The 27,241-nt window shown below is 51.6% G+C and overlaps 1 protein-coding gene across 1 annotated transcript; it reads left to right on the top strand.

The window, feature by feature from the left end:
• Positions 1–341: 341 nt before the first annotated feature.
• On the top strand, positions 342–25,496 carry DHCR24 (24-dehydrocholesterol reductase). The gene is made up of 9 exons (XM_037043178.1): positions 342–702; positions 3,680–3,835; positions 8,388–8,493; positions 9,221–9,339; positions 11,794–12,057; positions 16,764–16,907; positions 22,082–22,279; positions 22,626–22,804; positions 23,825–25,496. The coding sequence occupies exons 1-9, from the start codon at positions 472–474 to the stop codon at positions 23,976–23,978; spliced, it is 1,551 nt and encodes a 516-aa protein (XP_036899073.1). The 5' UTR covers positions 342–471; the 3' UTR covers positions 23,979–25,496.
• Positions 25,497–27,241: the final 1,745 nt, after the last annotated feature.

The following is a 27,241-nucleotide window of genomic DNA, read 5'->3' on the forward strand; positions in this document are numbered from 1 at the left end:
TTCTCGCAAAGGCGCCACCTATGGACGTGGGGAGGAGGAAACAGTCGCCCCCGTTGGCTGAGGAGCAGCCCTGGCAGTCCCCAGGGCGAGAAGCCCTAGTCGCCCCCGCCCGCGTCCCTAAAGAACCCGCGCGGCAGAGCGCAGTCGACCCCGCCAGAGTGTAGGTCCCCGGGCAACCCCTCCCGGCGCGTCCGCGAGGAGAGGAGGGTGGAGCGGCCCGACTCCCACAGCCAATAAAAGCAGCGGGTTCCTGGTCCGATCTCCCGCGCGGCTCTCCATTGGTTGCCATCCGGGTCTCGGCCCACCGAACCTTTGCAACCCGAGCCAATCGCGAGGCAGCAAGGCGACCCCCGGCTCACCAGGAGCCGGCAACTGAAGCAGGCGGGCGCAGGCGGGTGCTGAACGAGTGGCGGCGACAGGCGACGCAAGCCGGCAGCCCCCTCCCCCGCGTAGCGCGCCGCCGGCCCCACCATGGAGCCGGCTGTGTCGTTGGCCGTGTGCGCGCTGCTCTTCCTGCTCTGGATCCGCGTGAAGGGGCTGGAGTTCGTGCTCATTCACCAGCGGTGGGTGTTCGTGTGTCTCTTCCTGTTGCCGCTCTCGCTCATCTTCGACATCTACTACTACGTGCGCGCCTGGGTGGTGTTCAAGCTCAGCAGCGCGCCGCGCCTACATGAGCAGCGCGTGCGGGACATTCAGAAGCAGGTGAGCTCTCCCGGCGGTCACCGGAGCCTCGGGCCCACGGGATTAGGTAGTTAGCTTGCACAGCGGGGTGCGGACTGTTGTGGGGTGCTGGGAGAGCCCAGACTGCACGGAGTAGGTGACGTGCGAGAGGGATTTGAACTCAGAAATCTAATTGTGAGAGCTTCCCTGTGAGGGAGTGGGGTGAGCAAAGGCTTGGAGAGAACAAAAAAATTGTTCCGTTGTTTATGGAGTTCCCACTATGTGCAGAGTACGTGCGGATACCAGGAGGAATATAAAGAATCATAAGATAGGGGGGTTGGTGGGCAATGAACGGGAAGCTATCTCCAGGCCTGAGCGATTTCAGAGGTGCTAGGGCTTCCGGGAGGTGGAGCTGGCTGAAGACTGGGAAGTAGGGGAAATGACTGGGGAGAGACGTATGGGGGTGGAGGGTCCAGTGTGAGCGGAAGGCTGAGTTAGGGATGAGGTTGAAAAGTCAGTTTGGAGCTAGGTTATGGAGGGCCCTGAAATTTAGAGTTCACTCTGAGCAGCGAGGAGCTTTTGAAACACTTAGAATAAAGGACTAAAATGACAGCCTCTGGGCCAGGTGCTCACTCCTGAACAAGACAGGAAGTGGGCCACCTCCCCGTACCTCTGCACATCCTCACGTGTCAGCACCCACAGAGCCTTGTCCTGCTGCTGCTCAGAGCCGAGCCTCCTTCTTGTGTCCAGGGCTGACATGGGCATTGGGCCTGAGCAGGTTCTTGGCTCCTTCTGTCCCTCCTTAAGTTCCTCTCTTACTTGAGTCAGGTTGCAAAGGGCTTCTGTTTCCTGCTACCGCTCTCACCACAGGTGTAGCAGCCTCCATATTCTTTGTGCACCAGGCTGGGTTTTGCAAGAGTGTGAAGATGGATGCTGAGAGCATTCATTCCCACAAGAGAGAAGAAACCGTGGGCTGGGTGGGAGAACACGGGGTCTGCAAGTACTTTACTTGGGCTGCTCTGGGTTTTGCCGGTCACAGTCATGGCTCCAGAGCCCTGCCTACCCACCCGCTCCACAGCTGCACCCTCTTTCATCACTCTTTCCTTGTGATCAGATTCTCTGTGTACCTGTTTGTCTCTCCAATCAGAGTGCGTGCTCCTAGAGGGCAGGGACTATTATCCAACTCACCTGTGGCCCATGGGACCTGGCCCATAACAGCCCAGAGCTCTTATTTATTTAAACTAAACCAAAGTGTTCACTGCGGACAGGAAGACAGCAGTCTTGGGACCTGGCCTACTGCCCTGGCCCTGCCATGGGCCACGTACAATACCGCTGATGTTTGTTATTTCTAGTCCTCAGAGCAACCCTGGCAGGTCTTATACCTGTTCTACAGATGGGAAAAATTGAGGTTCAAATCGTAGGTCAGCTGATTTCGGAGGCTGAACTCTGATGTTTTTTCTTTCCCATTCCATTCCATCCTGTAGATCTGGTTCTGTTGTCTCACATCTGGCATGTTGTAGTAGCCACCGGACTAGTTGCCCCTGTCCTGCCCCCTGCCCCCCCCCTTTAGCCTATACATAGTCACAGGGGTCACTCTCCACAGCATTGACTCCCTGCCCCAAATCTTGATTGGCTCCAATCCAACCAATGTTTCAGCCTTTATGGCTTCCACATTCACTTCCTATCTCATGGCCCACCCTCCAGGTTGGTTGTAGCACCCCATCCAGTTCCCACCTATGAGCTTGGATTACGTCCTGGGACTGCAAAGCTGGGCAGGGGCAAGGCCTATGTGGTCATGGAATCCCTTCCTCCGTGCCTTCCCTGCTATTCACAGGACCCCTTCCTCCATAACTGCCCCCTGCTCAGACACCTCTCCTTCCCGTGGCGCCCTGGCTCCAATTGCAGGAAAGTTCTTATCCCCGCTGAGCTGTTTGTTCAATCAGCTTCAATGCACCATCTTCCCAGACTCTTGGTTGCAAGTGATAGAAACTCAGCTTAGACTGTTGAGCCAAAAAAAGGGACTTCATTGACCCAGGTCCCCAAAAAGTCTGAGAGTCACACTGGCTCAGGCATGACTGGATCTAGGATCCCCCATCTCCACCTTTCTATCCATCTGCCATCTCTTGGCTCTGCTTTCCTCTGGGTTGACTTCATTCTCAGGGAGGCTGTCTCCCTGTGGAGGCTCCGGCAGTTCCTGTCTTTCATCCAACCAGCTTAGCAGCCCCAGTACAGCAGGAGTGCCTCTCCTGGAGCCAGTCTTATTGGCTTGACTTGGATGGTGGGTCCCATCCATGAACCAGTCACTACGGCCAAGAGGGTGGACTCAGACCTCAGTCATATGCCCACCTCCTGGGGCAGAGGGAGAAGCAGCATCACCTGGACCAAAGGAGAATGGGAGCATGAGAAGCAGACAAAGAGAAATGGATGGCCACAGGTTACAGCAACAGGTAGCCACCTCCCATGTTCTTGATGGCTTGTCATCTCCTGGGCCATTTGTTCTCTGTGTTTTGTGTTCTGGTCACTTATGGCAGAGGTTTTGCAAAAGTTCTTCCTTCCATTGGTTTAGTGGCCCTCCCCTGTTTCTTCTCTAAAAGTGTTGATTGTTTATTAGGTTGATTGTTTATTAGGCTCTGCCCTTCATTGGTTATATAACCTTGGGCAAGTTACTCTGCCTCAGTTTTCTTGGTTGCTCCTATTACTGTTACAAAACCTTCCCTGGCCTTCCCAGTTAGAGTTAGTGTTCTCAAAGCACTTTGATCCTGTATCTTAGCTCTTTCTTCATTCTGCCTTGTGGTGTGGCAACACCCCAGCTTTTCTCTCAGCCTCACTGGCCAGTGGGCCTTCCAGTGTCTGGAACAAGATAAGGATTCAGAAATTAAAGGGCAGAGATTATCAGATTGTTTTTTAATGTTTGCTGACAAGCAGAGGTATGCTTCCCAGCTCCCTCTCCTGGAAGCAGGGCTGTGAGCTGCCCTGGGGATCCAGGAGGGGTTAGCTCAGCTTCTGTCCCTGGTTGCAGGTACGAGAATGGAAGGAGCAAGGCAGCAAGACCTTCATGTGCACAGGGCGCCCGGGCTGGCTCACCGTCTCGCTCCGGGTTGGGAAATACAAGAAGACACACAAAAACATCATGATCAACCTGATGGACATCCTGGAGGTGGACACCAAGAAGCAGGTAAGAGCGGTGTGACTCCCTGGCTCTGGCAGTGGGCATGCACTGCCCCTGGCGCAATGACTGGCAGGGAGATGATTTGGGCCCAGGGTGTCCCAGAGGAGACAGGACTGAGAACTCTGGTCAGCGCCGGAGGGTCTGCTCGCTGTTGCTGTCCTCCAAGGCCTCGAGGCTTTGAAGGAGGTTAGTCGTAGCCCCATCGCACAGAATATTGTTCAGTTTATTGAGATTTACTTGGTGGCCCAGAATGTGGTCTCTCTTGGTAAATGTTTCATGCACAATATTTCTTTTGTTTCTTTTAAGTTATTTATTCATTTATTTATTTTACATTCAGTATATCTTGTGTTAGTTCAGGTGTACAGCATAGTGGTTAGACAATGGTATACTTCATGCACATTTCTTATAATGTGTGTTTCGCTGTTTTGGGGTGGTGTGTACTATACATGGCAATTAGGTCTAGGTGGTCCATAGTGTTGTTCAAGTCTCTATTTTTAACATTTTGCTCTTGGCGTGCTCTACGCATTATTGAAACAGGGCTATTGAAATCTCTGCCTACGATTGTGGATTTATTTCTATCTCTTGCAGTTTCATCAGTCTTTGGCTTCATGTGTTTTGAAGCTCTTATTATATAAATGTTTAGGACTTTTATGTCCTTTTCATTAATTCACTGAGCCTTTATAATTACAAAATGACCTGTTCCTAGTTATATTCTTTGCTCTGAACTCTACTTTGCCTGATATTAATAAAGTCATTCCAGCTTTTTTGTTTGAGTTGTGATAATATGGTGTATCTTTTCCATCTTTTTAATCTGTGTTTTCAATATGTATGTTCAAGATGTGCTCCTTGTAGGCGGCGTTGAGTTAGGTCTCGCTCTTTTGTCCAACCTGACGGTCTCTGCCCTGTCACCGATGTGGGACACGCCGCTTCCATGCAATGGGCTTGTCAGCAAAGTTTGGCTTAACTCTGTCACCTCGTTCTTTGTTTTCGATTTTTCCCCCACTTGTTCTTTGTTCCCTTTTTCTTTTCTTATTTTTTATTTACCCTAGCTTCCTTTGGATTACTGGTTAATTTTTTTTTAAGACAAAAGAGTGTTTGTTGAATATTCTTTTTGTTATTGTTGCTGTTGCTGTTTTCAACTAACTTGTTTTGAACATTTTTTTCAGTTACAGGTGACATTCAGTGTTATTTTGTGTTAGTTTCAGTTGGGTTATCAAATAATTTTAATGATTCTATTTCAGCTTTTTTGTTGGGTTATTAACTATAACTCCCCGTTATAGTAGCAGTTGTTATTTTAGCAGTAGTTTTAGGGTTTCTAGTATACATTTTACTTATCACACTCTACCTTCAAATGGTACCCTATTTTGTGTATGCTATAAGAACCTTATAGTACATACATACTTCCATTTCTCTCCCAACTCCTGTGCTGTTGTTGACATACTTTTATGTATGTCGTTAAGCGCACACTACATTATTTTTAATACCTATCCTTTAAGTAAATTTAAATAAGAAAAAATCTTATATACTTGCCCATACAGCTGCCATTTCTTCATTGCATTGTGTAGATTCGCATTTCCATCTGTTTTTACTTTCCTTCTGCCCAAAGGGTCTTTGTTAACATCCTTTGCTGGTTATCTTGCTGGCGATGAATCTTTTAGCAGTTGTGTATCCGGAAACAGTTATCTTACCTTCATTTCTGCCCCAGGTTTTATTGTGGTAAAATACACATAACATAAAATTTACAGCCTTAACTATTTTTACATGTATGGTTCAGTGGTATTAAATCTGCGTACAGTCCTAAGTTTATGTAGCCGTCACCCCCCATCCAACCCCATCAGTCTTTTCATCGTGCGGAACGAGCCGAAAGCGGTAACTCCCGTTCTGCCCGCCCCCCCAGCAGTCACTGTTCTGCTTCCCGTCTCTGTGATGTTGACTACTCTGAGCACAAGTGGGACTGCACAGATTCGCCTTTTTGTGACCAGCTTATTTCACTCAGCATAATGTCCTCAAGGGTCATCCCTGTCATGGCACAGGTCAGGATTCCAGTCCTTTTTAAAGCTGAGTAACATTCCGTTGTACACATATGCCATCTCTTCCTTATCCGTTCATTTGCTGTTGGGCACTTGGTGGCTCCCACGTTGTAGCCATTATGAATGGTGGTGCTGTGGGCATGGTGTGCATATGTCTTTTCAAGACCCCGCTTTAATGGGGCGTGTACCCAGAAGTGGAATTGTTGGGTCATACGGTAACGCTGTGTTTCATTTTTGAGGCACTGCCATATTGTTTTCCACAGTAGCTGCACTGTTTTACATTCCCACCAACAGTATGCAAGGGTTTCAGTTTCTCCACATCCTCACTAACGCTTGTCATTTCCTGTTTTGTTTTTTTTTGTTGTAGTAGCCATCCTAATGGAAGTGTAGCTGCCTTTATTTTTTTCTTTTTATCCTCATCCAAGGATATGTTTGATTTTAAAGAGAGAGGAAGGGAGGGAGGGAGAGAGAGAAAAACATCAATTGGTTCCCTCACCCACGTGCCCCCACTGGGGACAGAACCCGCAACCCAAGCATGCGCCCTTACCAGAATCGAACCTGTGACCTTCTGGTTACAGAACGATGCTCCAACCAACTGAGCCACAGCGTCCAGGGCTGCATTTGCCTTCATTTTTGGAAGATATTGTCACTGGGAATGGAATTCCATGTTGACTTTACAGACGCTTCACTCTCGCCTTCCCTGTGTGGTTTCCACCAAAATCTCTCATCTTTATCTTGTTGCTCTGTCCCGTTTGTATCCCCTCGGCCTGTTTGTAAGACTTTCTCAGTGTCACTCGTTTTGAGCAGCTGAATTATGATGCGCCCTCGTCTAGTTTTCTTCATAATCCTCTTGGTTGGGTTTTATTATAATTTTCATCAAATTTGGAAATTTGGGGATCTTTATTTCTTCGCATATTTTTTCTGTCCACTACCCTCTCCCTTTGAGGATGGCTTCACATGTACATGGAGGCCACTTACAGTTACTCCCCTGATCAGCTCACTCTGAGACACAGTTGATTTTTTTTTCCTTGTGTGTTTTTCATTTTGGATAGTTTCTCTTCCATGTATTAGGTTCACTACTCTTTTCTTCTGCAATGTCTAATTTGCTGTCAGACGTTGTGGTTTTATTTCTAGACGCATGATAGGGGTCTTTTTACTATCTTTTTCGTGTCTCTATTTAACTTTTGAGCATAAGGAATGCAGCAATAATTATTTCCATGCCCTTGTATGCTAATTTTAATAAACAGATTAACTGAGTTTTCTCCTCATTGTGGGTTGAATTTACCCCTTTGCATGCCTAATAAACTTTGATTGGATTTTAGGTGTTGTGAGTTTTACTTCACATTGTGAGTTGGGTGCTGGATGTTTCTGTATTCCTATAAATCTTCTTGAGCTTTTTCTGGGACATAGCTAAGTTACTTGAAAACAGTTTGATACTGTTGGGTTTTGATTTTTCAGGTGGGGCCAGAACAACATTTAAATCTAGAGATAGCTATTCCCGTGTGAGGCACGACCAGGCTGAGCACTCTACCCAGTGCCCTGTGAAGCGTGAGGCTTCCAGGCTGGCTGGCAGGGACAGACACTGTTCCCTGCACTGTTACCTGTTATCCTTTCTGCTTTCCCCGGCCCCAGCCTCAGGTAGTTGCCTCTTGAGCAAGCACTGATCTGTACTCGGTTGAATACTTAGTGGGCACCCTTTGCAGCTCTTCAGTTTTCTCTCCGAACAGTTTGCCCTCCAGTACTTGTCCTGAACATTCTCTTCACCTCAGTCTTCTGGGGCTCTCAGCTCGGAGGCCACTGGGCCCCCCTTTGTCCCCCTCCCAGCACTGCCTCACTCCCATCAGTTGGCTGGGGCATTCCCAGAGTTCCCTTCGTGTGGTTTCTTGTCTCTCAACGGTCATTAACTTCCTTGACTGCTCTCCACTCCGTTGAAAACTCTTGTTTTATGTAATTTGTCTGGTTTTTGTTTTCAGGAAATAGGGTTTCCATCTTGGTTGGAAACAGAAGTCTACATGATAGCATATTCATGTGTCCATTAAAAATCACATTTTCTGAGGACAGTAGTTATAGTGTCATGTTGGATTTTAAAAGCAAGGCAAGAAAGGTGTGTGTGTGTGTGTGTGTGTGTGCATTGTAGGAAAACATACAAAAGAGCAACATAGGCGTGCTTGGAAAAAGACTGAGTAAATATACTCCAGTATTGACATTGTTACAGATGACTTTTCTTTTCTTCATATATGCTCTTTCTTCCAAATACAGGGTTCCTTATTCTATAACCCGAAAGAAAAATAAACTAAGTATTAATTGTAAAGATATTAGCAAGGACAAGATTGAACCATCGCAAACCCAGGTTCAGAAACCCCACTCACTGGAAGGATAGATACTATAATGTTAGGAAAGAGACTAAGGGCTGGTGGGAACCTCCACCGTGATTGGATGGGAAGGTCTGAAGGACACCTGCATGCAGGCGCCTGTGTTAGGCCTGGCAGCCTCCTTGTGACTCAGGGTTTCTCTGCTTGTGTCAACAGATTGTCCGTGTGGAGCCCTTGGTGACCATGGGTCAGGTGACTGCCCTGCTGACCTCCATTGGCTGGACCCTGCCTGTGCTTCCCGAGCTCGATGACCTCACAGTGGGTGAGGACTCAGTCTTAGGACCTTAGCCCACCTTCCCTCCAGCACAGGAGTTGCCTCTACTCCATCTGTGACAGAAGTCCCCCCAGTTCCAAAGACAGGGACCCCCTGCAGGCCATTGGGTTTCTGAACAGCTCGAATGACCAGACAGCACCCTTTACTCTCGGGCTCGAACCTGCTTCCCTGTGGCACACCCTTGGCTCCAGCCCTGCCCTGGGAGAGACTGTACAATAAGTGAAGTCTCTCTCTGCCTCTGGAGGACTCAGGGGCCCCACAGCCTCCTCTTCTTCAAGGGAAGCACCTTCAGTTCCTTAACTCTTCTCATGGGACACACCTTCCGGCACCCACACAGCTCCCCTTGTCATTAGGGTCCCTCTGAGAATGAATGCACACAGCTTTGAAGGTTGGGTCTGGCCAGAGATGAGGGTGGGAGAGCCCTGGACGGGGTCTGTTATCCATCCCCTTCCTCCGAGCAAGTCCTCACGTTCTCGTCGGAGCCCTTCCTGCTCCCCAGATCCACAGAAATGGGAACTGTCCCCAAAGTAGGCAGCCCATTTCTGCCCGCCCTGTCACACCACCCTCGTGCTGTGAGCTCCCCAGCTGCAGTGAAGTGCCCTTTACCTCATTCCCCTCCCTGCCCCTCCCCCCACCACACACACACACACACACACACACACACACATATACACATATACATGCAGCTCCTCCTCACTAACGTGCATCTTTGCAGGGGGCTTGATCATGGGCACAGGCATCGAGTCATCGTCCCACAAGTATGGCCTGTTCCAGCACATCTGCACTGCCTACGAGCTGGTCCTGGCCGATGGCAGCTTTGTGCGATGCACACCGGTGAGTTCGGAGAGTCAGGATGTCCCCACCTGCCTGCCTTGGGCATCAAGGACCCTGGCACTGGGAAAGAGGCACCTTGGGGTTGCTTCACTGCAAACACACCTGTTCAGTCTGGGTCTCAATTCATAATAACAATAAAGATTTATAAGGCCCCTTTATGTGCTCAGTCACTGTTTAAATGCTTTATATATATTAAGGCTTTTAATCCTTCAACAACTTTATGAGGTCAGTACTATTAGCCACAATTTACAGATGGGAAACGAAAACATAGAGAGGTTCATAAGCTTACCCAAGGTCACGGAGCCCATAAATGCCACACAGCTGGCATTCAACTCCAGGTTACCGGGCTCCCAGATCCCTGTCCTTAGCTACCCATTACACTCACTACCTGTGTAGGGGGGTCAGGCCTCAGTGTCAAAGCTCTACACCAGATGGTGTGCGGGGCAACCAAAAGTGGTAAGAGGCTGTTTTGGAGAAATAAAAAACCAATTCTATTGCCCAAAGATACAGACATTTAAGGCACTTTGAAACCTCAGAGAAACTCAGTCTCCCCAAGCGTGTCTGCAGGGTCCCTGAGAAGGGAGCGACAGTGTGAGCCTTTAGAGCAGGTATTTGAGAGCCACTGGAGTCACTGGCCTCACAGAAGAGTCCCGGGCAGAACCCCCAGCGTGGGAGCTCAGGTCTTGGACAAGAGTGACCCCTTTCACATCGGTTTCACCCATTTCCCTAAACAGGCAGGGCCTGCCTTTTAAGCTATTTATTGCCAACAAAGAAAGGAGACAAACATTCATGAATTACCTTCTCTACAGCCCTGTGTCCCATGTGACAGATGTGTTGTCAGGAAAAGCAAGTAGGTGCCATATGGGCAGCTCCTAGCTCAGAGCTGGGCCCGTGGCAGACGCCTGGTTGCTCCTGCTGTGATCTGGCTATGGGATCAACAGGGGCCCTGGTGGGAATCCATTGCCCACCTGGGCTGTTCCAGAGGCTCCCGCCAGCCCCCCGCAGGGCTCCCCTGCTCCAGCTCCTGCCCCGCAACACTGCAGGCAGCTGAGACCACACCGCTGTCCTCCAGATAAAGCCTGGACAAGGCTGGACTTTTTCAAAAGGTGCTTTATTGGAATCAGAGAATCAGAGTTAGAATGGCCAGAGGAAAAGTCAGTTGTCTGTCTCTAAGACAGTTCCCGAAATAAGAAAATCATGATGTTAGAAGCAGATGAGGCTGTGCAGGCAGAAGGCTGGATCGGGAAGTCAGGTGATCTTGCCTGAGCCCCGGCATCGTGGCACTCCCAGCGGGGAAATTTGGGTGGGCTGTGCACCTCCAGGCACTTGGCTTTCCTCCCCTGTCCGACCAGAAGTGTCAATGCTCTCCGTAGGCTGTGGGGCGGGTTCTGGCAGGTAGGATAGGTAGTAAACTAAGGCAGGGAGGAGGAGGGAGACATGCCTCACCCACCACTCAGCAGTCCTGAGCCTGGTAGGATAAGGTTACCAGGCGTCCGAACATCACAAGCAGGGATAGCCCAGGAGGAGGGGAGTCCTTGAGACTCTGTGCTGGGAACGGGAGCCTCTGTAGCAATTTCACTAAGACAAAGAGCCTTTACTAGCCAAGAAAGAAAGTCTTTGTAGCTGTACCTTACCCCGCAAGCTTTAAAAGGGGGCGTAGGAGGAGGAACCTAGAAGCTCACTAAGGTGTGTAACCCCTGTACCACACAAGTCGGCACACTCAGGTTAGCTGCGTGCCCACTTGTAGCCCGGGCTCAAGTGTATAGAACAAACTTACTAACAACTGTATTTCCTCTGTACGTAGGGCTTTCAGACTAGCCCGGTGCCTGCTTGCAGCTTTGTTTATAAAATAGGCATTTCGTAAACAACCTTGCCATCTCATTTCCACTGTACATTTTTGTCTCTCACATGAATTTGTCTCTTGTAAACAAGACAAGAACCAAGGAAGCAGCTCAAGGTGGGAGGGGATCCCCCGATTCGGGTCTTCCCCAGTGACAATTCCACAGCTAATGGACAGGGAAAGGCTTTGTAAATGTGGGTAATGGCCCAGAAGGGAGGTGCTTTAATGTCTCCTGGGGACTGTCACCCTCAGTAAAGATTCAGCTCGTTGTTTAGCCTGACGTGGGCTGGCCCTTAGCCCTCCATTTTGGGTCTTTGGGCAGCGCCGGTCATGGCCTCTTCCTGAACAGCCTGTGATAGGGGGCTGTGCCAGGGTGGAGGGGGAAGAAGCCATCTCCGGAGCACACATGTAAGATCCCATGTCACGCAGAAGCTGCAAAAGGAAGGATGAGGCCAGGAAGCAGTTTGTGAAGTGCCTTGCGGGGTTTACACGAGATGGGATGGAATAGGGGTTTAGCTCAGGCCTCGATCGGGCTCTTTGTGCCCTGTTGGCAGCGTGTGGGCAGTGCGGGGCCCAGGGCGCGAGTTATCAGCATATGTTGATCTGCCTCACAGTCGGAGAACTCAGACCTGTTCTACGCCGTGCCCTGGTCGTGTGGGACCCTGGGCTTCCTGGTGGCTGCTGAGATTCGCATCGTCCCCGCCAAGAAGTACGTGAAGCTGCGGTTTGAGCCCGTGCGGGGCCTAGAGGCGATCTGTGAGAAGTTCAAGCACGAGTCCCAGCAGCAGGAGAACCACTTTGTGGAAGGGCTGCTGTACTCCCTGGAGGAGGCCGTCATCATGACAGGGGTCATGACGGACCAGGTGGAGCCCAGCAAGGTAGGCTGGGGCAGCAGCTGCTGCAGACTGAGGCCTGGGGGGGAGGGGAGGCCTGGGTGGGCTGGGGTGGAGCCTGTTGCCCCACCTGACCCGGACACCCACCTTCTTCAAGGCTGCAGCCTGAGTCAGCTCACCCAGGGTTTGGGCAACAGGATCTACAGTCAGAGCTGTTTTAGGCCATGACAAATTCTCCCATTCCTTCTGCTCCACCACCTGCTAGGTGTGTGCGTGTCTCTGGACAGGCCTGATCTCTGATCCTCACAGCAGCTCCATTTTAGAGATGAGGAAACCGAGATCCAAGAGATGGTACAAAGTGGTGCAAGACGACAAAGCCAAAATTTGAGGGACTGATTTGATGCCACACAGTCCAGATGGACACTTCTTCAATTTACTATATAATTTTTAAAAGCAACTTTCATGAGTTTTATTATGAGAAACTTAGAAAGTGTAAACAAGTAGTAAGAAGGAAAAGACTCTACCCATAAACATGACCCAAAGCCAGCTGTTGCCAAGGTGTTTCATATAGTTATTTCTTCCCCTTTATGGTGCATAGATCTTTTTTTAAGTTTTTAAACTACAAAAGTAGTAGTATAACAATGTTGAAAAGACAAAGAAAAAATTAAAATGTGCTTCTTTACCCCCAGGCATATGAACACTTGTAATAGTTTGGATGTATGGGATCTTTAAGGCCTCTTTCTCTCTGTGTGTGTGTGTGTGTGTGTGTGTGTGTTCACCCTCATTTCATTCCATAGAGTCTCATCGTTGGATGGAAGTAATTGGCCTCACTGCTTACTGATGAGTGTTTATATTGCTTTGAATGTTTTGCTCTTAAAGATACAGTTACAGTGAAGATCCTCATGCATGTATCCTTTGCCTCTTGTGCGAGCATTTCTGTAGGATCGAGGCCACAGGGTGGGCTTCCTGACCCCAGGGCCTGAGCACGTTCCGTGCAGATGGCTGCGACCAGGCAGCTCTGCGGGAAGGCCGTGCGCGGTCCGCTTCTAGCAGCGAAGTGTGAGTCTGTCTTTCCCCACATTGTTGCCAGCACTGGGTAGTTTCGCTCTTTCATTTTGCCAATCTGATAGGGTTAAAAATAGTATCTCACTCTGTTTTGTAGTCCTCAGGTCACTCGTGAGGTTGAACATCTCATTGCACGGTTTTTCGGGTTGTTTGTCTTTGGCTGTGATCGCCTGTTCAAATTTGTTTTTCCTGTCCAGTGTGATAAGCATTTCCCCGGGTGTTCACACTGTCTTCAGAAATGTCATACTTCATGCCTACAGCACGTTGCCTTTAGTGAGTGCCCTGTTGTTTGCTAAACCCCGGCCCCAAAGCTGCAAACTTAGGTCAATTCCAGTTTTTCACTATTTAAATTAATGTAGCAGTGACTGTCTTTTGTTTGTAATTTAAACACTGTCTTAGAGTAGAATTAGTACAACAGATCGAAGGATAGGCACTTTTAATTACGGTGCTTAAATACTTACATCGATACCTACATACTTAAAACAGTTTACAGTTAGCGGGGACTCGCAGGTCATCTGACACAACCCCCTCTCCAAACAGGGAACTGAGGCCCAGGGGAAGGAGCCCCCTGAGCGTACTGGGCTAGCGCAGGACAGGCGCCAGTCTGGGTCTCTGACTCCAGCTCCGCCATCTCTTCTCCTCTGTGTCAGCTTCTAGAATGTAGCACCATCCGCAGAGGCTGACTGAGCACCATTCCTTTAGGGACTCTGGTGAGCACTGCGGGATGGGGACCCGGGACCAGGGGTGGGAACACCCGACACTGAGCCCAAGTGCCCGGCACTCCCTCGGCCCTGGCTCCGCCTGATCTGGGCGAAACCCAGGTGGCCCGTGTCACCCAGCCATCTGGCAAGGATGTCTCATTCAGAGCTTCTCCAGCGTGTCTGAAGCATCCCTGTCAAGGCTGCCAGTGGCGATAAGAGAAAGGGGCCAAGGGGAACTGCCGTCCCCACTGAACCAACTCCTCTGTCACCTGTTTGATGTGTTAGATGCCCCCTGCGCTTATAATTGGACAGAGGGGTTTGTGCAGCTTTTAAAATGTTGGAACGCCCTGACCCTTTTTTCCCAAGAAGACCAAGACCTTCCCCAGAAGCTTGTCTGGTGTCGCTGGCAGAGGGGTGTCATCACAGGGTCCTGATAAGCAAGACCCTGACGCCCACCGGAAACAGGTCTGGGGGAGGAGAGCGAGAGATGCCCTTAGATGTGTGGACATTTCCTTCAAGGAAGCTGCTCAGGAATTTGTCCCTGTGTGCCAGGCACTGTGACTGGCCCCCTGCAGGCCCTGGGCTGTGGCGTCTCACTGCTGCCCTGGGAGAAGGCAGCCCACCTCCACTTTGAAAGAGGCCCAGAGGTAGGAGGAGGCTTGCTACCTAAGTGCCAGGGCTGGAACCGGAACTCAGGCGGCACCTGGCAGCCCCAGCTCTGTGCCCTGGGAGAAGGGAACAGTCTGGGTTCTTGATAACACCCTGAACTTCTCTGGCACAAAGGGTTCCTAACAAGTCAGTCCACAAGCACCAGGAGCAGCTGTCTCCAGGTGCCCCCAAGTCTTGATATCATTCTGCAGCTGGTGCCACTGGCAGGTGTGTGGCCAGGCCTCACCAGGGGTTAGATCAGGTTGCTGTGCACCGGTTGGGCTCGGTCTTCTATACCTCCGCAGGCAGAGGCCGGCGCATAGTGTCTTTTGTCCCGCCCCGCACTGTCCTCTCAGAAACTGACTTGGACAAACAGGCTCTGTAACCCCAGTTTCCTGGTACACCGTGGCCCCAAGCTTCCTCCCTGCAGAGTGGCCTGCACAAGAGGGTGATGTCCAGATAAGCAACCACCCAAAGGGTTGGCTGGCTCCAGAGTGAAAGGGGTTGGCGAGGGGATGAGGTGGGGGAGGTGTAGGAGGCCAACAGGGACCAGGAACTGGATACTGTGCCGCTGCTGTGGGCAGGCACCTGTCACGGCACTTTCCACATTACCTTTTAGTCTTCCAACCACTGCAGAAGGTAGTAATGTCTCCAGTTTGCCTGCACAGAAAATTAGGCTCAGACCCAGGGCCCACCTAGTGTGTTATAAGTGAGAGTATGCACCGGATTGTGCTGTTTTTATAAATCTGTGAGTATGTGCACACAGAAAATAAACCCTAATGGAGACACATTAGTTTTAGTAGGCTGTGGGCTGAGGGCGAGGCTGCAGAGGCGTCTCTCTCCACTTTATGTACTTCTACAGTGTTTAAAGTTGTCATAGAGCATGGCTTTTAGAATCAGGAGAGAAGTGAATAGCTTTTTTGTTTGTTATGACAACGTCCTCATTTCCGAGCCCACCCTACAGGATTCCCTGCCCTCCAACCCCGGCCTTGTGGCACCACGTGGGGTGCATCCTTGCCCTGCTTCTCACCAGCCTTGTGGCCTCGAACAGTCTCTGCAACCTTGATGATTCTCAGTCTGACCCATGAAACAGGGACAGCCCCCTGCCCCGTGCAAGGTCATGGCAGGGAAAAGGGACGAACTCATTAGGTGAGTTCACCTCATTAGGTGCCAGTGAGGTGCCTAGATCATGGTGCTCAGCACGCACTGCGATTGTTCTCCACCAACTGCTCTGAGCTGCTCATTTCTTGCCTCTGCTCCAGCCTTTCCCTCCCAATGGTCCCCTAGCCACCCCCTCCCTCTCCTAAGTGGCCTCCACTCTCTGCTCCCTAACCCTTTGCCGAGCCCACCCAGCTGGGTGAGATCTCACCTGCCCATAGAACTCTGTGCCTCTCCTGCCCCCCAGGGAAGCTGGTCTGCGTGGGACCTGAGCATCTGCGTATGTGTACATGTTGTTTGATTTCCATAGGCCCCAGTTAAACTTCCACAGAGCATGTATTTTTAATACCATTTTACATGGGAAGAAACAAGCTGAGAGGGTGACTTGCCCAAGGTCACAGAGCTAGTGGGTGACTGGGCCAGGGTCTGGCTCTGACCACCCAACGCTGGAGCCCGAGCTTCTTCAGGGCTGCTGCCCCACCTCTCTCCAAAAAGCCCCTGCCCATAATTCATCTCACGGGTGAGGAAGCCGGGGTCCAGAGAAGCTAAGTCATCCTAGAGCTGAAGAAAACATCCGCTAAACAGAAAACGTTGGCCTTAGGGGCCACAGGGGCTAACACGGGAGGAGCGTGTGGTTCACTCTGGGAGCTTCCTCCCCTGGCAGTGGCTGCAGGGGTGAGCGCCACGCTCAGGACCGTGGGACCAGTCTCGAGTGGCAGGGAAAGGGCCGTGGGTCATGAGTGCTGTCGGCCGTGGGACCTGGCAAGGAGGAGAGGACCCACGCTCAGTGATTGTGCCAACAGCCTAGTGGCCGGGGGAGGGGGGGAATTTACCTCCATGGAACACTGCATTGTGGCAGATGCCGGTAAACATTTGCACTTCGGTTTTCTCAATGAGACGGAGCAGCAGACTAGGTCAGGGTCCCTCAGCTCTCTAGACTGTCAGAGACGAGTGGTCAGGCCCTAGGCACACCCCTTAACCTCGCTGAGCTCTCGCTCTGCTAGAAAATACCCGTGGTGCTTAACCCTGCCAGGCTTTCAAGAGTCTCGGAAGCGACAATAGACATGAAAGAGCTTTGAAAGGGCCAGGAGTGCTGAACCGAAGCTGGGTATCGCCGTTACACCCTGATGGCATTTGGTGCTTGTCCGCCGGCTGACACAATGCCTTCTGTCATTTCAGCTGAATAGCATTGGCAATTACTACAAGCCGTGGTTCTTCAAGCACGTGGAGAACTACCTGAAGACAAACAGAGAGGGCCTGGAGTACATCCCCTTGAGACACTACTACCACCGGCACACGCGCAGCATCTTTTGGGAGCTCCAGGTGAGGCTCGGATTTCCCCGTCGGCCTGCCGGGCAGGGAACCAGGGTAGTTCACGCTGTGGCCACAGACTCTGTGTTAGGGGGAAAGCATGGCTTTGTCCTAGGAAACTGGAACATCCTCTTACACAGCAACAAGTTCGCTTCTGTCCGAGGGATCAAACCATCTTCTCTTAAAATGGCAGGCTGTCGCCCGACCGAAAAATGGAGCACTGGGCGTGTGCTTGGGAAACGCTCGCCTGTCCCGTCACTGAGGAGCTGTAGCCAAGCCAAGCAGACAGCCTTTGCCCTGTAAAGGGCCAGGGGAAGGGGGAGTGGCTAGTATACTTCTCTCTAGGGTTGGAGGTAGCCAGCAAGCTTGGACTTGACAGGTGAGCAAGAATTTGCTGTTGTGTGTGGAGGGATGGGCAGCGGTGACATGTCAAATGAGGGTGTCAGGGAAGGCCCCTCCAGAGATGACTTATGAGCAGGGACCTGAACACAGGGAGGACAAGCCATGCAGAGCTCTGGGAGAGCGCCCCGTGCAAAGAACACATGCAACTTAGTGGCATTCAGTGCATTCACACTATCATGCAACCACCGCCTCTATCTAGTTGCAGAGCATTTCATCACCCCAAAAAGAAATCCTGTACCCATTAATCATTTCCCATTTTCCCTCTCCCTGGCCTCTGCCACCATCAATCTGTTCTGTCTCTGTGGATTTGTGGATTTCCCTGTTTTAGATGAACTCACAAACGGAGTCAGACAATATTCCAGCCTTTCGTGACTGGCTCCTTTCGCTTAGCACAACGTTTTCCGGGATCACCCGGCCGTAGCGTGTGAATGCACTAACTCCTTTCTGTTGCTGGATAACACTCCTGGGTGTGGAGAGACTGCAGCATGTTTGTCTGTCCATCTGTGGTTGGACATGTGGACTATTTCCACCCATTGGCATTGTGAGTGGGGCTGCCTTGAACATTCATATACAAGGATTTGTTTGGGGTTTTTTTTTAAAGATTTTACTTATTTATTTTTAGAGAGAGGGGAAGGGAGGAAGAATGAGAGGGAGAGAAACATCAGTGTGTGGTTGCCTCTCGCTCACCCTGGACAGGGGACCTGGCCTGCAACCCAGGCATGTGCCCTGACTGGGAATCGAACTGGAGACTCTTTGCTTTGCAGGCCCACATTCAATCACTGAACTACAGCCAGGGCTACAAGGATTTGTTTGAGCACCAGCTTCCCCTTTGGGGGTCTGCCTGTGAGTGGAATTGCTGAGTCACATGGCAGCTTTGTGTCTGAGTTACTGAGGAGCTGCCAGGCTTTTCCCACAGCGGCTGAGCCATTTCGCTGTCCCAGCTGCAGTGTTCAGACGCTTGTTAGATTCCGGGGCTTGATTATAGCCGTCCTAGTGGGTGTGGAGCGGAATCTCACTGTGATTTTGATTTGCATTTTCCTATTGACTAATGTTTCACATTCTTGGTTGTTTGCATATTCTTTTGGAGAAGTGTCTATTCAGCTCCTTTGCCCACCTTTAATTGCATTGTCTTTGCTGTTGAGTTGTAAGAATTTATATATTCTGAAGACTATAGTCTTGTACTAAGGGTACTAAGTCATGTACCCTTACCAGCTACATGACTTACAAATATTTTCTCTCATTCTATAGGTTGTCTTTTCACTTTCTTGATAATATCTTTTGATGCACCGAAGTTTTTAGTTGTGATGAAGTCCAGTTTATCTGGTTTTGTTGTTGTTCTTTGTGATTTTAGTGTCATAGCTAAGAATTCATTGCTAAGTCCAAGGTCATGACAATTTATCCCTATGTTTTCTTCTAAAAGCTTATGGTTTTGGCTCTTATGTTTAGGGTGTTGATTTATTTTGCGTTAAGTTTGTTATATGGTAGAAGGCATATAGTTATCCAGTGTCAGAGCAGGTTACATTTTTGAAAACAGCAAAAAGCCCCTGAGCTAGAACCGTGGTGGAAGGTGAGGTCACACAGCAGCCAGAGCCTACATCAAATGTGCCCTCGTAGGTCAAGGAAGAGCTTCGTGCCATACTCCAGGTATGACAGGAAACTGGTGGAGGACTTTGCACGGAAAAGTGGTATGACCTGATTTTTGTTTTAAACGAATAACTTTGACAGCTGAGTGGAGAGGAGCGAGGGAGGGAGGGGGTGGAGGAGTGGAAGAGAAGAGAAGATGTTTGTTGTCCCGGGTGGTGGCAGTGTGGGAGGAAACGATGTCAGATTGGGAGATTCTGGGAAGGCCGGACCATCCACCCTTCCAGACAGACTGGCTGTGGGTGTAAGTCCACCGTTAGGGGCCCGAGCTGCTCGGGGGCTGGAGGTACCGTTGACTGCTGCAGGCCCCCTGGGGAAAAGGTCTGGGAAGGGAAATGGGAACTTTGGTCTGGGACGTGTCAGTCTGAGATCCCGTCAGACATCTAGACAGGACATGGAGTGGGCAGCTGGCTTCGTGTCAGGGCTTCAGGGCGAGGTGAGGCTGCGCACACCCATGTGGGCATGACCGGCATTCCTATCGCGCCTGGGCCGAGCCTGGCCGGTCCCGCCCCTTCCTCTCACCCAGCTGGTCAATCAGCAATATTTGAAGTCAGGGCCAGCTACGTAATTTTCAGGGCTCAGTGGGGAAAGCAGGAAAAAGTTGCCATTAAGGTGTTCAATTACAAAGTTTTTTCCTTTTTCTCATGGTTTCTTTCTTATCATAAGTATTTGCTATTTCATGTTATGTTAAGTAAAGAAAAATTAAACATTTAAATTCTTAGCATGAGTTTTGCTGTTCATCTTTTAAATACAGTGTAAGAGCATTTAAGTCTTCATGCATATGCATTTCATTCTTAAAAGACCAGTGGAAACACTGCACGAAACTAACTCAGCTGTTTTTATTTACCTTCCGGCCAACATTCACGTTCTACCAGCACTGCATCCTGGAGACTCATGAGTAGGAAGGACTATATGGAAAAGGGACTCCAATGGCCTCGTTCTGATGAGGCCTTGTTCTCAGTGGTGTAAATGGTTGACTGCTACAGGGAAGTAAGGAAGGGTAGCTAGGTCCTGGGTTGTTCATGTTTCTTAGAAGGCCATTGTCACAGGCCCCGTGTCTGGGGTTTGGGATCCTGGGTCAGGCTGGACCCGGTGGACCTGTGCCAGTGGTGGGACCCTGTAGCTCAGGAGAGCAGAGGAGACCAGTAGCCGGCTGGACCCAGAAAGAAGCCAAGGGCAACTGGAAAGCATGAGGCCAAGGAGGGAAGAGGCTGTGGCGAGCGGGGCAACATAGACGGCTTTTAAACATAAGAAAGGTGATACAGTCTCACCTGGAGTTGGGGCGGCCGAAACCAGACTATAGGAGTCTCATGTTCTGCCTGTCTGAATGAGAGATACGCAAGTTCGATAACGCGCGCCGGCTGAGGCGCGGGGAAATGGCAGCCTCCTCCGTCGTCTGGGAGAGTATACTATGGCACTGGCTCTTAAAATAGTGTCCATTAAAGTTGCATACACTGTCTGAAGCAGAATTTTCCACTTCTAGGAATTTGTCTTGCAGGCAAACATGTGTATGTGGACACATGCACAAAGGACATTCACTGGACTAGTCAGGAAATAATGTAGACGTCCACCAGCACCGAGCTGATTAAATACATCAGGCTACGTCTACCCAGTGCAGCAGAGGTCAGCAAACAGTCTCTGTAAAGGACCAGGCAGTGGTATAGACTTCGTGGACCCCTATACCACCAGAGGTCTCTCCAGGAGCAACTCTGCCCTTACAGCCTGAAAGGAGCCATAGACAGTCTGGGAATAAATAGGCTTGGATGTGTTCCAATAAAACTTTACTGACAAAGCCAGAGGGTGGGCCCGCTTTGTCCCAGGAGCCACGGTCTGTGGGTCTCTGCAGTTCCACGACAAAGAATGCGGTAGCGTGGCGGGTGCCGGTGCTCAGGATGCGGTGATAAGCAGGAGGGTGTTGGATGCCTCTGCCTGGGAGTTGTGTTTTTGTAAAGCCCACCTGCTCGTGTGCATCACATGTCTCTAGAAGGTACACAAACAACCCCTAACAATGCTTGCCTTTGGAGATAGCAAAGAGGGGTCTGGGGCATGAAAGGAGGCTTAATGTTTTGAACTGTTGGCATTTCTGTTGTGGGCACGTGCGGCTTTTTCCAAGACAACCAGGGAAGCAGTGTGTTGCTGTGTCTCGCACCCTTGTTGTGTGCCAGGCATTGGTGTAGGCGCCGGCATCTAACAGAGAGGAGGCAGGTCCCTCCCTCGTGGGAGTGGTCTGGCAGAGTATGACTCCAGGAAAATGGAGGGGAGAAGTTGCTCAGCCCCCAAGGCTCAGCATGGCGGCCTCTTTGGGAAGCCTCCCGGATCTGTAGTCTGATGTGGACCCTTTTACAAGCTGCCTCTGCATCTCATTGCCCCAGCCCTGTCCATACTGTATCCCAGGGCCTGTTGCACACATGAGGACAGGAACCATGTCTCAGTCATCATGGGCACCTTGTAATTGTCTAATGAACGAAAGAATGTCCTTGGCTTCAAGGGCCCAGGAGCTGTAAGAAGAGCATACCAGGAAGACACTGGTGCCCCTCAGGAAGTTAGCAGACTGGGCACAGATCTTTGCTGTTTGCTGGTGGGCAGGATTGCCAGCGGGTGGGGAGCAGAGTGTGTCTCTGGAAGGCCGTGGTGCTGGGTGAGGAGGAGCAGTCCCTGTTCAGGAGAGTTTCTAGGGAGACAGCTGGGGTAGGCAGGTGGGCTGGTGCTGTGAGGGCCGCAGGAACATGGAGAGGAGACGGCTGGTCTTGTCCAGGGATGAAGGTAGCCATTAAGCTTGACTTTGAAAGGTGAGCAACAACCAAAGCAGCAGCCACAGCTACTTATTTTGCTCCAAGCAGTGGGCTGAATGCCTTGCATTTGGTGGGTATGTCACTATTCTCAGAAGTCCATTTTACAGATAAGGAAACTTGCGTTCAGAGAGGTTAAATAAGCAGCCCAAGGTCGTCAGAACTGGTAAACCCCAGGGCTGAGAATCAAACCCCAATCCAACTGGGTAAATCCTGGGTACCACTACGCCCCTCCAAATGGGAGGGGTGGACCCTGTCATACGTGTCAAGCTCTGAACAAGGACCTGGCACCTAGCACAGAGACACTCGGCCCTCACTGGTTCCTTCTCCCCATCTTCAAATTTTGCCTTTCAGGACATCATCCCCTTCGGTAACAACCCCATCTTCCGCTACCTCTTCGGCTGGATGGTGCCCCCCAAGATCTCCCTCCTGAAGCTGACTCAGGGCGAGACCCTGCGCAAGCTGTACGAGCAGCACCACGTGGTACAGGACATGCTGGTGCCCATGAAGTGCCTGGAGCAGGCGCTGCACACCTTCCACAACGACATCCACGTGAGTGAGCCATCTCGGGACCCACAGCCTTCCCCCTGACCTGCGGGGCTGACTGTGGGCATGCCTGACCCTGGCCTCAGTTTCCCCCATGGCCCTGATGAGAGAGAAGTTTTAGGGCCCAGCGAAGCGCACTTCTGTGAGCTGCTCAGATTGTGTCCTCTAGTGTGGTGGAGTTGGGTGCTCTCTGCCGGGGCTTGTGGGTGAGGGCGAAGCTGGGAGCAGCCAGGGGAGGGGCCCCTGGAGAGAGTTGCAAAGCCTTCCTTTGAATAGATGTGGGGTGGGCCAGCTGGGGGCCCACCGCCTATTGGAGAAAAATCACCAACACCCTCCTCCCTGGTCCACGCAGGTCTACCCCATCTGGCTGTGCCCATTTGTCCTACCCAGCCAGCCAGGCCTGGTGCACCCCAAGGGAGACGAGACTGAGCTCTATGTGGACATTGGAGCTTATGGGGAGCCACGCGTGAAACACTTTGAAGCCAGGTCCTGCATGAGGCAGTTGGAGAAGTTCGTCCGAAGCGTGCATGGGTGAGTGGCTCAGAGCGTAGCACAGTCCCTTCAGCCTCCAGCCCCAGAGGACTGCTGCAGAAGGGTGCAGGGAAGGGCCACAGTGGCCATCTCTGGAGCCAGACCAGCTGGTTGCTTCGGGACTCTGTCACTGGAGCAGCCTCTGCTTCGGGAAGTACCTTGTGAACGGTAAGGAGGTGGGAGTGCCAGGCTTCCGCCCCTCTCCTCTCTGCATCCCCCTCCTCCAGCCAGCACACCTGCATCCCCACAGCTGCCCGCCCCAGGGCAGATGAGGGGGTGGTGTGCCATAAGTTCAGGGCCGAAGACCGAGGCTAAGGCAGGAGAGATCCATGACCGTGATAGCTACGGGGAGGCCTGGGACAGAGCAGTGCTCAGAAGATGGCCTGGAACGAGCTACTGGGCTACACAACACGGGCGACTCTCAGAATAACTGCTGACTGACAGAAGCCAGGAAAAAGGAGTAGTGATGTTTCCATGCATTAAATTCCTGAATCTGTGTCAGGAAACAGACCTGCCTGGGATGGAAGGGGGCAGCAACCCCGGGGCGTAAGAAACCCTGGGGAGGTTGTTTTGGTCATTATCTCAATGACGAGGTTACGGTCTCTAGGTTGTATACATGTGTCAGACTTAGCAAGTTGTCCCCATTCAATCTGCGTGGTTTATCAACATCAGAAAAAGATACAAGGAGAGCAGTCCGTGGCCCCATCGGGGAGGCGGTTTGGGCTGCACCAGGCACAGGGGAGGAGCCAGCAGTCTGAGTCTGCTCCTGACTTGGCCTCCACTTCCAACTCCCAACCCTGAGCCTCGGTTTCCCACCTGCCCAGTAGGGGTGAGAATCCCCACACCACTCTCCACGACCGGGTCATTAGGGGACTGAACACAAGAAATCCTCCGAACAAGCCTCCTGCGCTGCAAAACACACTGCACATAAGGGCGGTTGGGGTTCTGTCTCATCCCCTCCCCCTCCCTGCCCCACTGACTTTGCCTCCCCATGTCCTCACCCCCATCTCTGCTCTGCAGCTTCCAGATGCTGTATGCCGACTGCTACATGAACCGAGAGGAGTTCTGGGAGATGTTTGACGGCTCCCTGTACCACAAGCTGCGGGAGCAGCTCAATTGCCAGGACGCCTTCCCCGAAGTGTATGACAAGATCTGCAAGGCCGCCAGGCACTGAGCCCGCGCCCGCCCACAGAGAGACTGACGTGTGGGTGACCACTGTCCCCGGGGCCAGGAGGCATCTTCTCTTCACTCAAGCTTGGCTGTTCTCCCAGATCTACACTTTCCGAAACAAACCCCTCCAGAAGTCCCACACAGACAGCCTCAGCGACTGCTCCCAGCTTCCAGGGGCTGCCCAAGTGGAGAGAGAAGGACATGGGACTTGTAGTCAGATGAACCTGAGTCCAGTTCCCAGTTCAGCCACTCAGCCCCTGTGAGGCCGGCTCTTCCCCTGGTGACAGGGGTAGCGATATCTGCCTACAGGCTGCAGTGGCTATTAGTGCTTCCCACTGAGCATCACATCTGCCCGAAGTGCTTTGCATTCGGTGGTTGAGTCCTGAAGGCTCCATGTTAGGTCACCTGGACACAGGCATGGCTGGCGTGACGAAAGCATGTCCTGGAGTCGCACTGCCATTGCTTCCATCAGCCAGAATTGCTCCTCATGGGACGGGGGGGGAGGGACCTCTCCATCCCTGGGGTCTCAGGAGAGCAAGAGATGGGCGGGCAGGCCCAAGACATGCTGTGCCAAAGCCAGGTCCAATCCCAAAGTTTTCTCTGCCATCCTTGGTGATGATGTCCTGTCCCTCCCTCCTTCATGCTCAGGCTTGCATGCACCACCCCCCTGCCCTTGCAGCCATCACCGAGTCTGCTCCTAGAGGACCATGTCCCCGGGGAAGACATTTCAGGGTTGAATCCTGTCCCCAGCTTAGGCCTGGGACACCTGCCCAGGTGTAGTGAGTGGTTTCTGCTCCGAATCGGATCCAGAGGATCTGGGCTTGTCCTTGGCTTTCTAACTCTCCATGCCTCACCCCAAGAACCTGCATAGTTATCATGGTGGGGTGTGTCCACGCTGCTTTGCAGCATCGGGGGTGGGGTGGACCATACCTGCAGGAAAATGGAGCCTGCTGTTGTTAGGTTCCATCACGGGGCGGCTGAAAGAACAGACCATCAGCGTGATTTCTCCAGCCACTCATCCCTTTTTTTCTTTCTCCCCCACCCCCAGCTGTAGTTAATTTCAGTGCCTTACAAATCCTAAGCTCAGAGAAAAGTTAGCTCCATTTCCGTTCCAGAGGGAAGGGACCCTCCCTAGGTCCATCCCCTCTTATTAAAGCTTGGTTGTTTATGCAACTCCATCCTAAGAACTGCCCAGCCTCAGCTAAAGACCTGGAATCTGTGGAATTTTGTCCCATAAGGGAAGCTTAAGTGAGCTGTGCCAGGCAGTGACATTCTGAGAGGGAGAGCGCTGTACCAGGAGTCAGGAGACCTGGGTTTCAGCCCCTGATGTATTGTCCGTGAGCTATGCAACTGTGGGCACGTCGTTCGTTCCTCTGAAGTACAGCTTTTCCTCGTCTCACGTCAGTATAGACAAGACCTCCCTGGGGCCATTCTGCTGTCCAAGTGCATGGCTGTCTTAGACCTCGTGGTTGCAAAGCCTCGTGTGTGGAAATCAGAGGAAAAATAAATGATCAAGTGGATACTTGGGGGTGGTGTGCTCGTCTTTTTCAGAAGGGCTTGCGGGAAGGGGCAGTGCTGTCACCACAGGCTGCCAGAACCCTCACGGTCCCACTTCAGTGACGGTGACGGATGCTCACCCACCCTGACCAGGGCGTGGCACACTGCAAAGTAGCTTAGCTTGGTCCCGGGAGCGCTGGGTGCACTGATGGCTCTCAGAAGGCGAAGGAACCCTCTTACCTATTTGGCCTCTGAAGGAGGCCTGGGGGAAATTCAAGAAACCTCATTCCCTAGCTTATATGCAGAGCACGTGGATTCCCACATTAGTTCTCATAGTGGGCCCCTGCGCTTCCCGCCCAGGGTGAAACATGATCCTGCTTGCTGCAGTGTAGAGGAATGGTTAACCCGGGGAGTTGGCCCAGCAGATCAGATAAGGTTCCCTGCCTCACCAGTGGGGCCTCCATCCCTAAGCTGCTGGGAGGTGGTCCCAGGTGCCAGCAGCCTCTGCTGTCCTTCGTCCAGCAAACCAAAATCCTGTCCTTCACAGACCTCACCTGGAACCTGGGGTGTGGAAGGGAAGTTGTTGGCATCATACCAGCCTCAGGTTACTGTTTTATTCCAATAACCTCGTGCCCGGAAAGGGCAGTCTTCCCAGCACGGTGAGCTGTCAGCCTTTCCTTACAGCCAGTCCCATCACTGTCCATCCTTGTGGTTTCAGATGGAGAACTTCACACGGGGCGGGGGGGCATGGGGAGGCAGTGCATGGAAAGTAAAAGAATGGTCCTCTCCAGAGCCGTGAGTTTCTTGGCTGCACGAAGGTTTTCTGTAAAGTCAGTTACAGCCAGTTTCTTTGGCTGCAAGGATCCATAATTGGGTATTACTAAAAGGGAAGCGCAGGTGGGGCTGTTGTGTGATTTTTTTTCTTGATCCCAAGGTCTGAGGAGAAAGGCGGGAGTCTCCCTTAGCAGGCTCTATGCCTGCTGTCCATCCAGAAGAATATTTCACAACCCTGCGGCTGTGTGGCCACCACTTCTGTCAAAATAAAAGTGTGACCTGGAAAGTAGCCTTTGTTGTCCCTTGCTCTGGGGACCGCAATGTGGAGTCGGACCTGGCTCAAGTGCAGGCTCTGCCACGCACCAGGAACAAGGACTGAAGTGACAGGTTTGTTAGGGCAGCGGGGTCGTGGGTGACTTTCTGTCACTGGTCACAGTGTGATCCGGCGTAGGTGTTCACAGGCTCCCCCGTCTGCCAGGGGGAGGATGGACTGCAGCGGGGAAAGCTAGGAGCCAGGAGACCAGAGGAGAGTCTTGGTGAGATTCTGGGGGCTCAGATCTGGGTGGGGTTGTGCTTTTTAAGGTCCCAGACGTGGTTGTCAGGTGCTATGGGACACAGCCCTGGCTTTACCACCAGGTTGTGACCTAATGGGTTTTGGCAAGTCAACCTGGAAAGAGTATTCCCTCACGGACAAACCGGTGGAGACCCCTGGCTCTCCACTAAACTCCACCCCTCCTCTCCTTGGACACTGCCGGACTGCATTTCCCAGCCTCCCTAGCACTGAAGCATGTCCTCTAGAAGAATGTGGACAGGGCGGCAAAAACCTCAGTGAGGTTCTCCGGGCTTCGACACCTTCCATTAGCTGGATGCCAACGACAACCAGGCCACAGGCCGTGGCAGAACCACAAACTGGAAGGAGCCTGGATCCCTGAGTCACTGGAGATGGCCTGTGAACCTGAAGCCTGGCCCGGTTTGCTGTGGGAGCAAGAAATAAAA

Source organism: Sturnira hondurensis, unplaced genomic scaffold (genome assembly GCF_014824575.4).
Source record: "Sturnira hondurensis isolate 20B ecotype Veracruz unplaced genomic scaffold, ASM1482457v3 Scaffold0004068, whole genome shotgun sequence".
Lineage (NCBI taxonomy): Eukaryota > Metazoa > Chordata > Mammalia > Chiroptera > Phyllostomidae > Sturnira > Sturnira hondurensis.

Bases quoted from the DNA above. Each gene is read 5' to 3' on its own strand.
- DHCR24 (XM_037043178.1), top strand. From the start codon at position 472: ATGGAGCCGGCTGTGTCGTTGGCCGTGTGCGCGCTGCTCTTCCTGCTC. The intron at 703-3,679 runs GTGAGCTCTCCC...CCCTGGTTGCAG, and splicing joins TGCGGGACATTCAGAAGCAG to GTACGAGAATGGAAGGAGCA. The intron at 22,805-23,824 runs GTGAGTGGCTCA...TCTGCTCTGCAG, and splicing joins TTCGTCCGAAGCGTGCATGG to CTTCCAGATGCTGTATGCCG.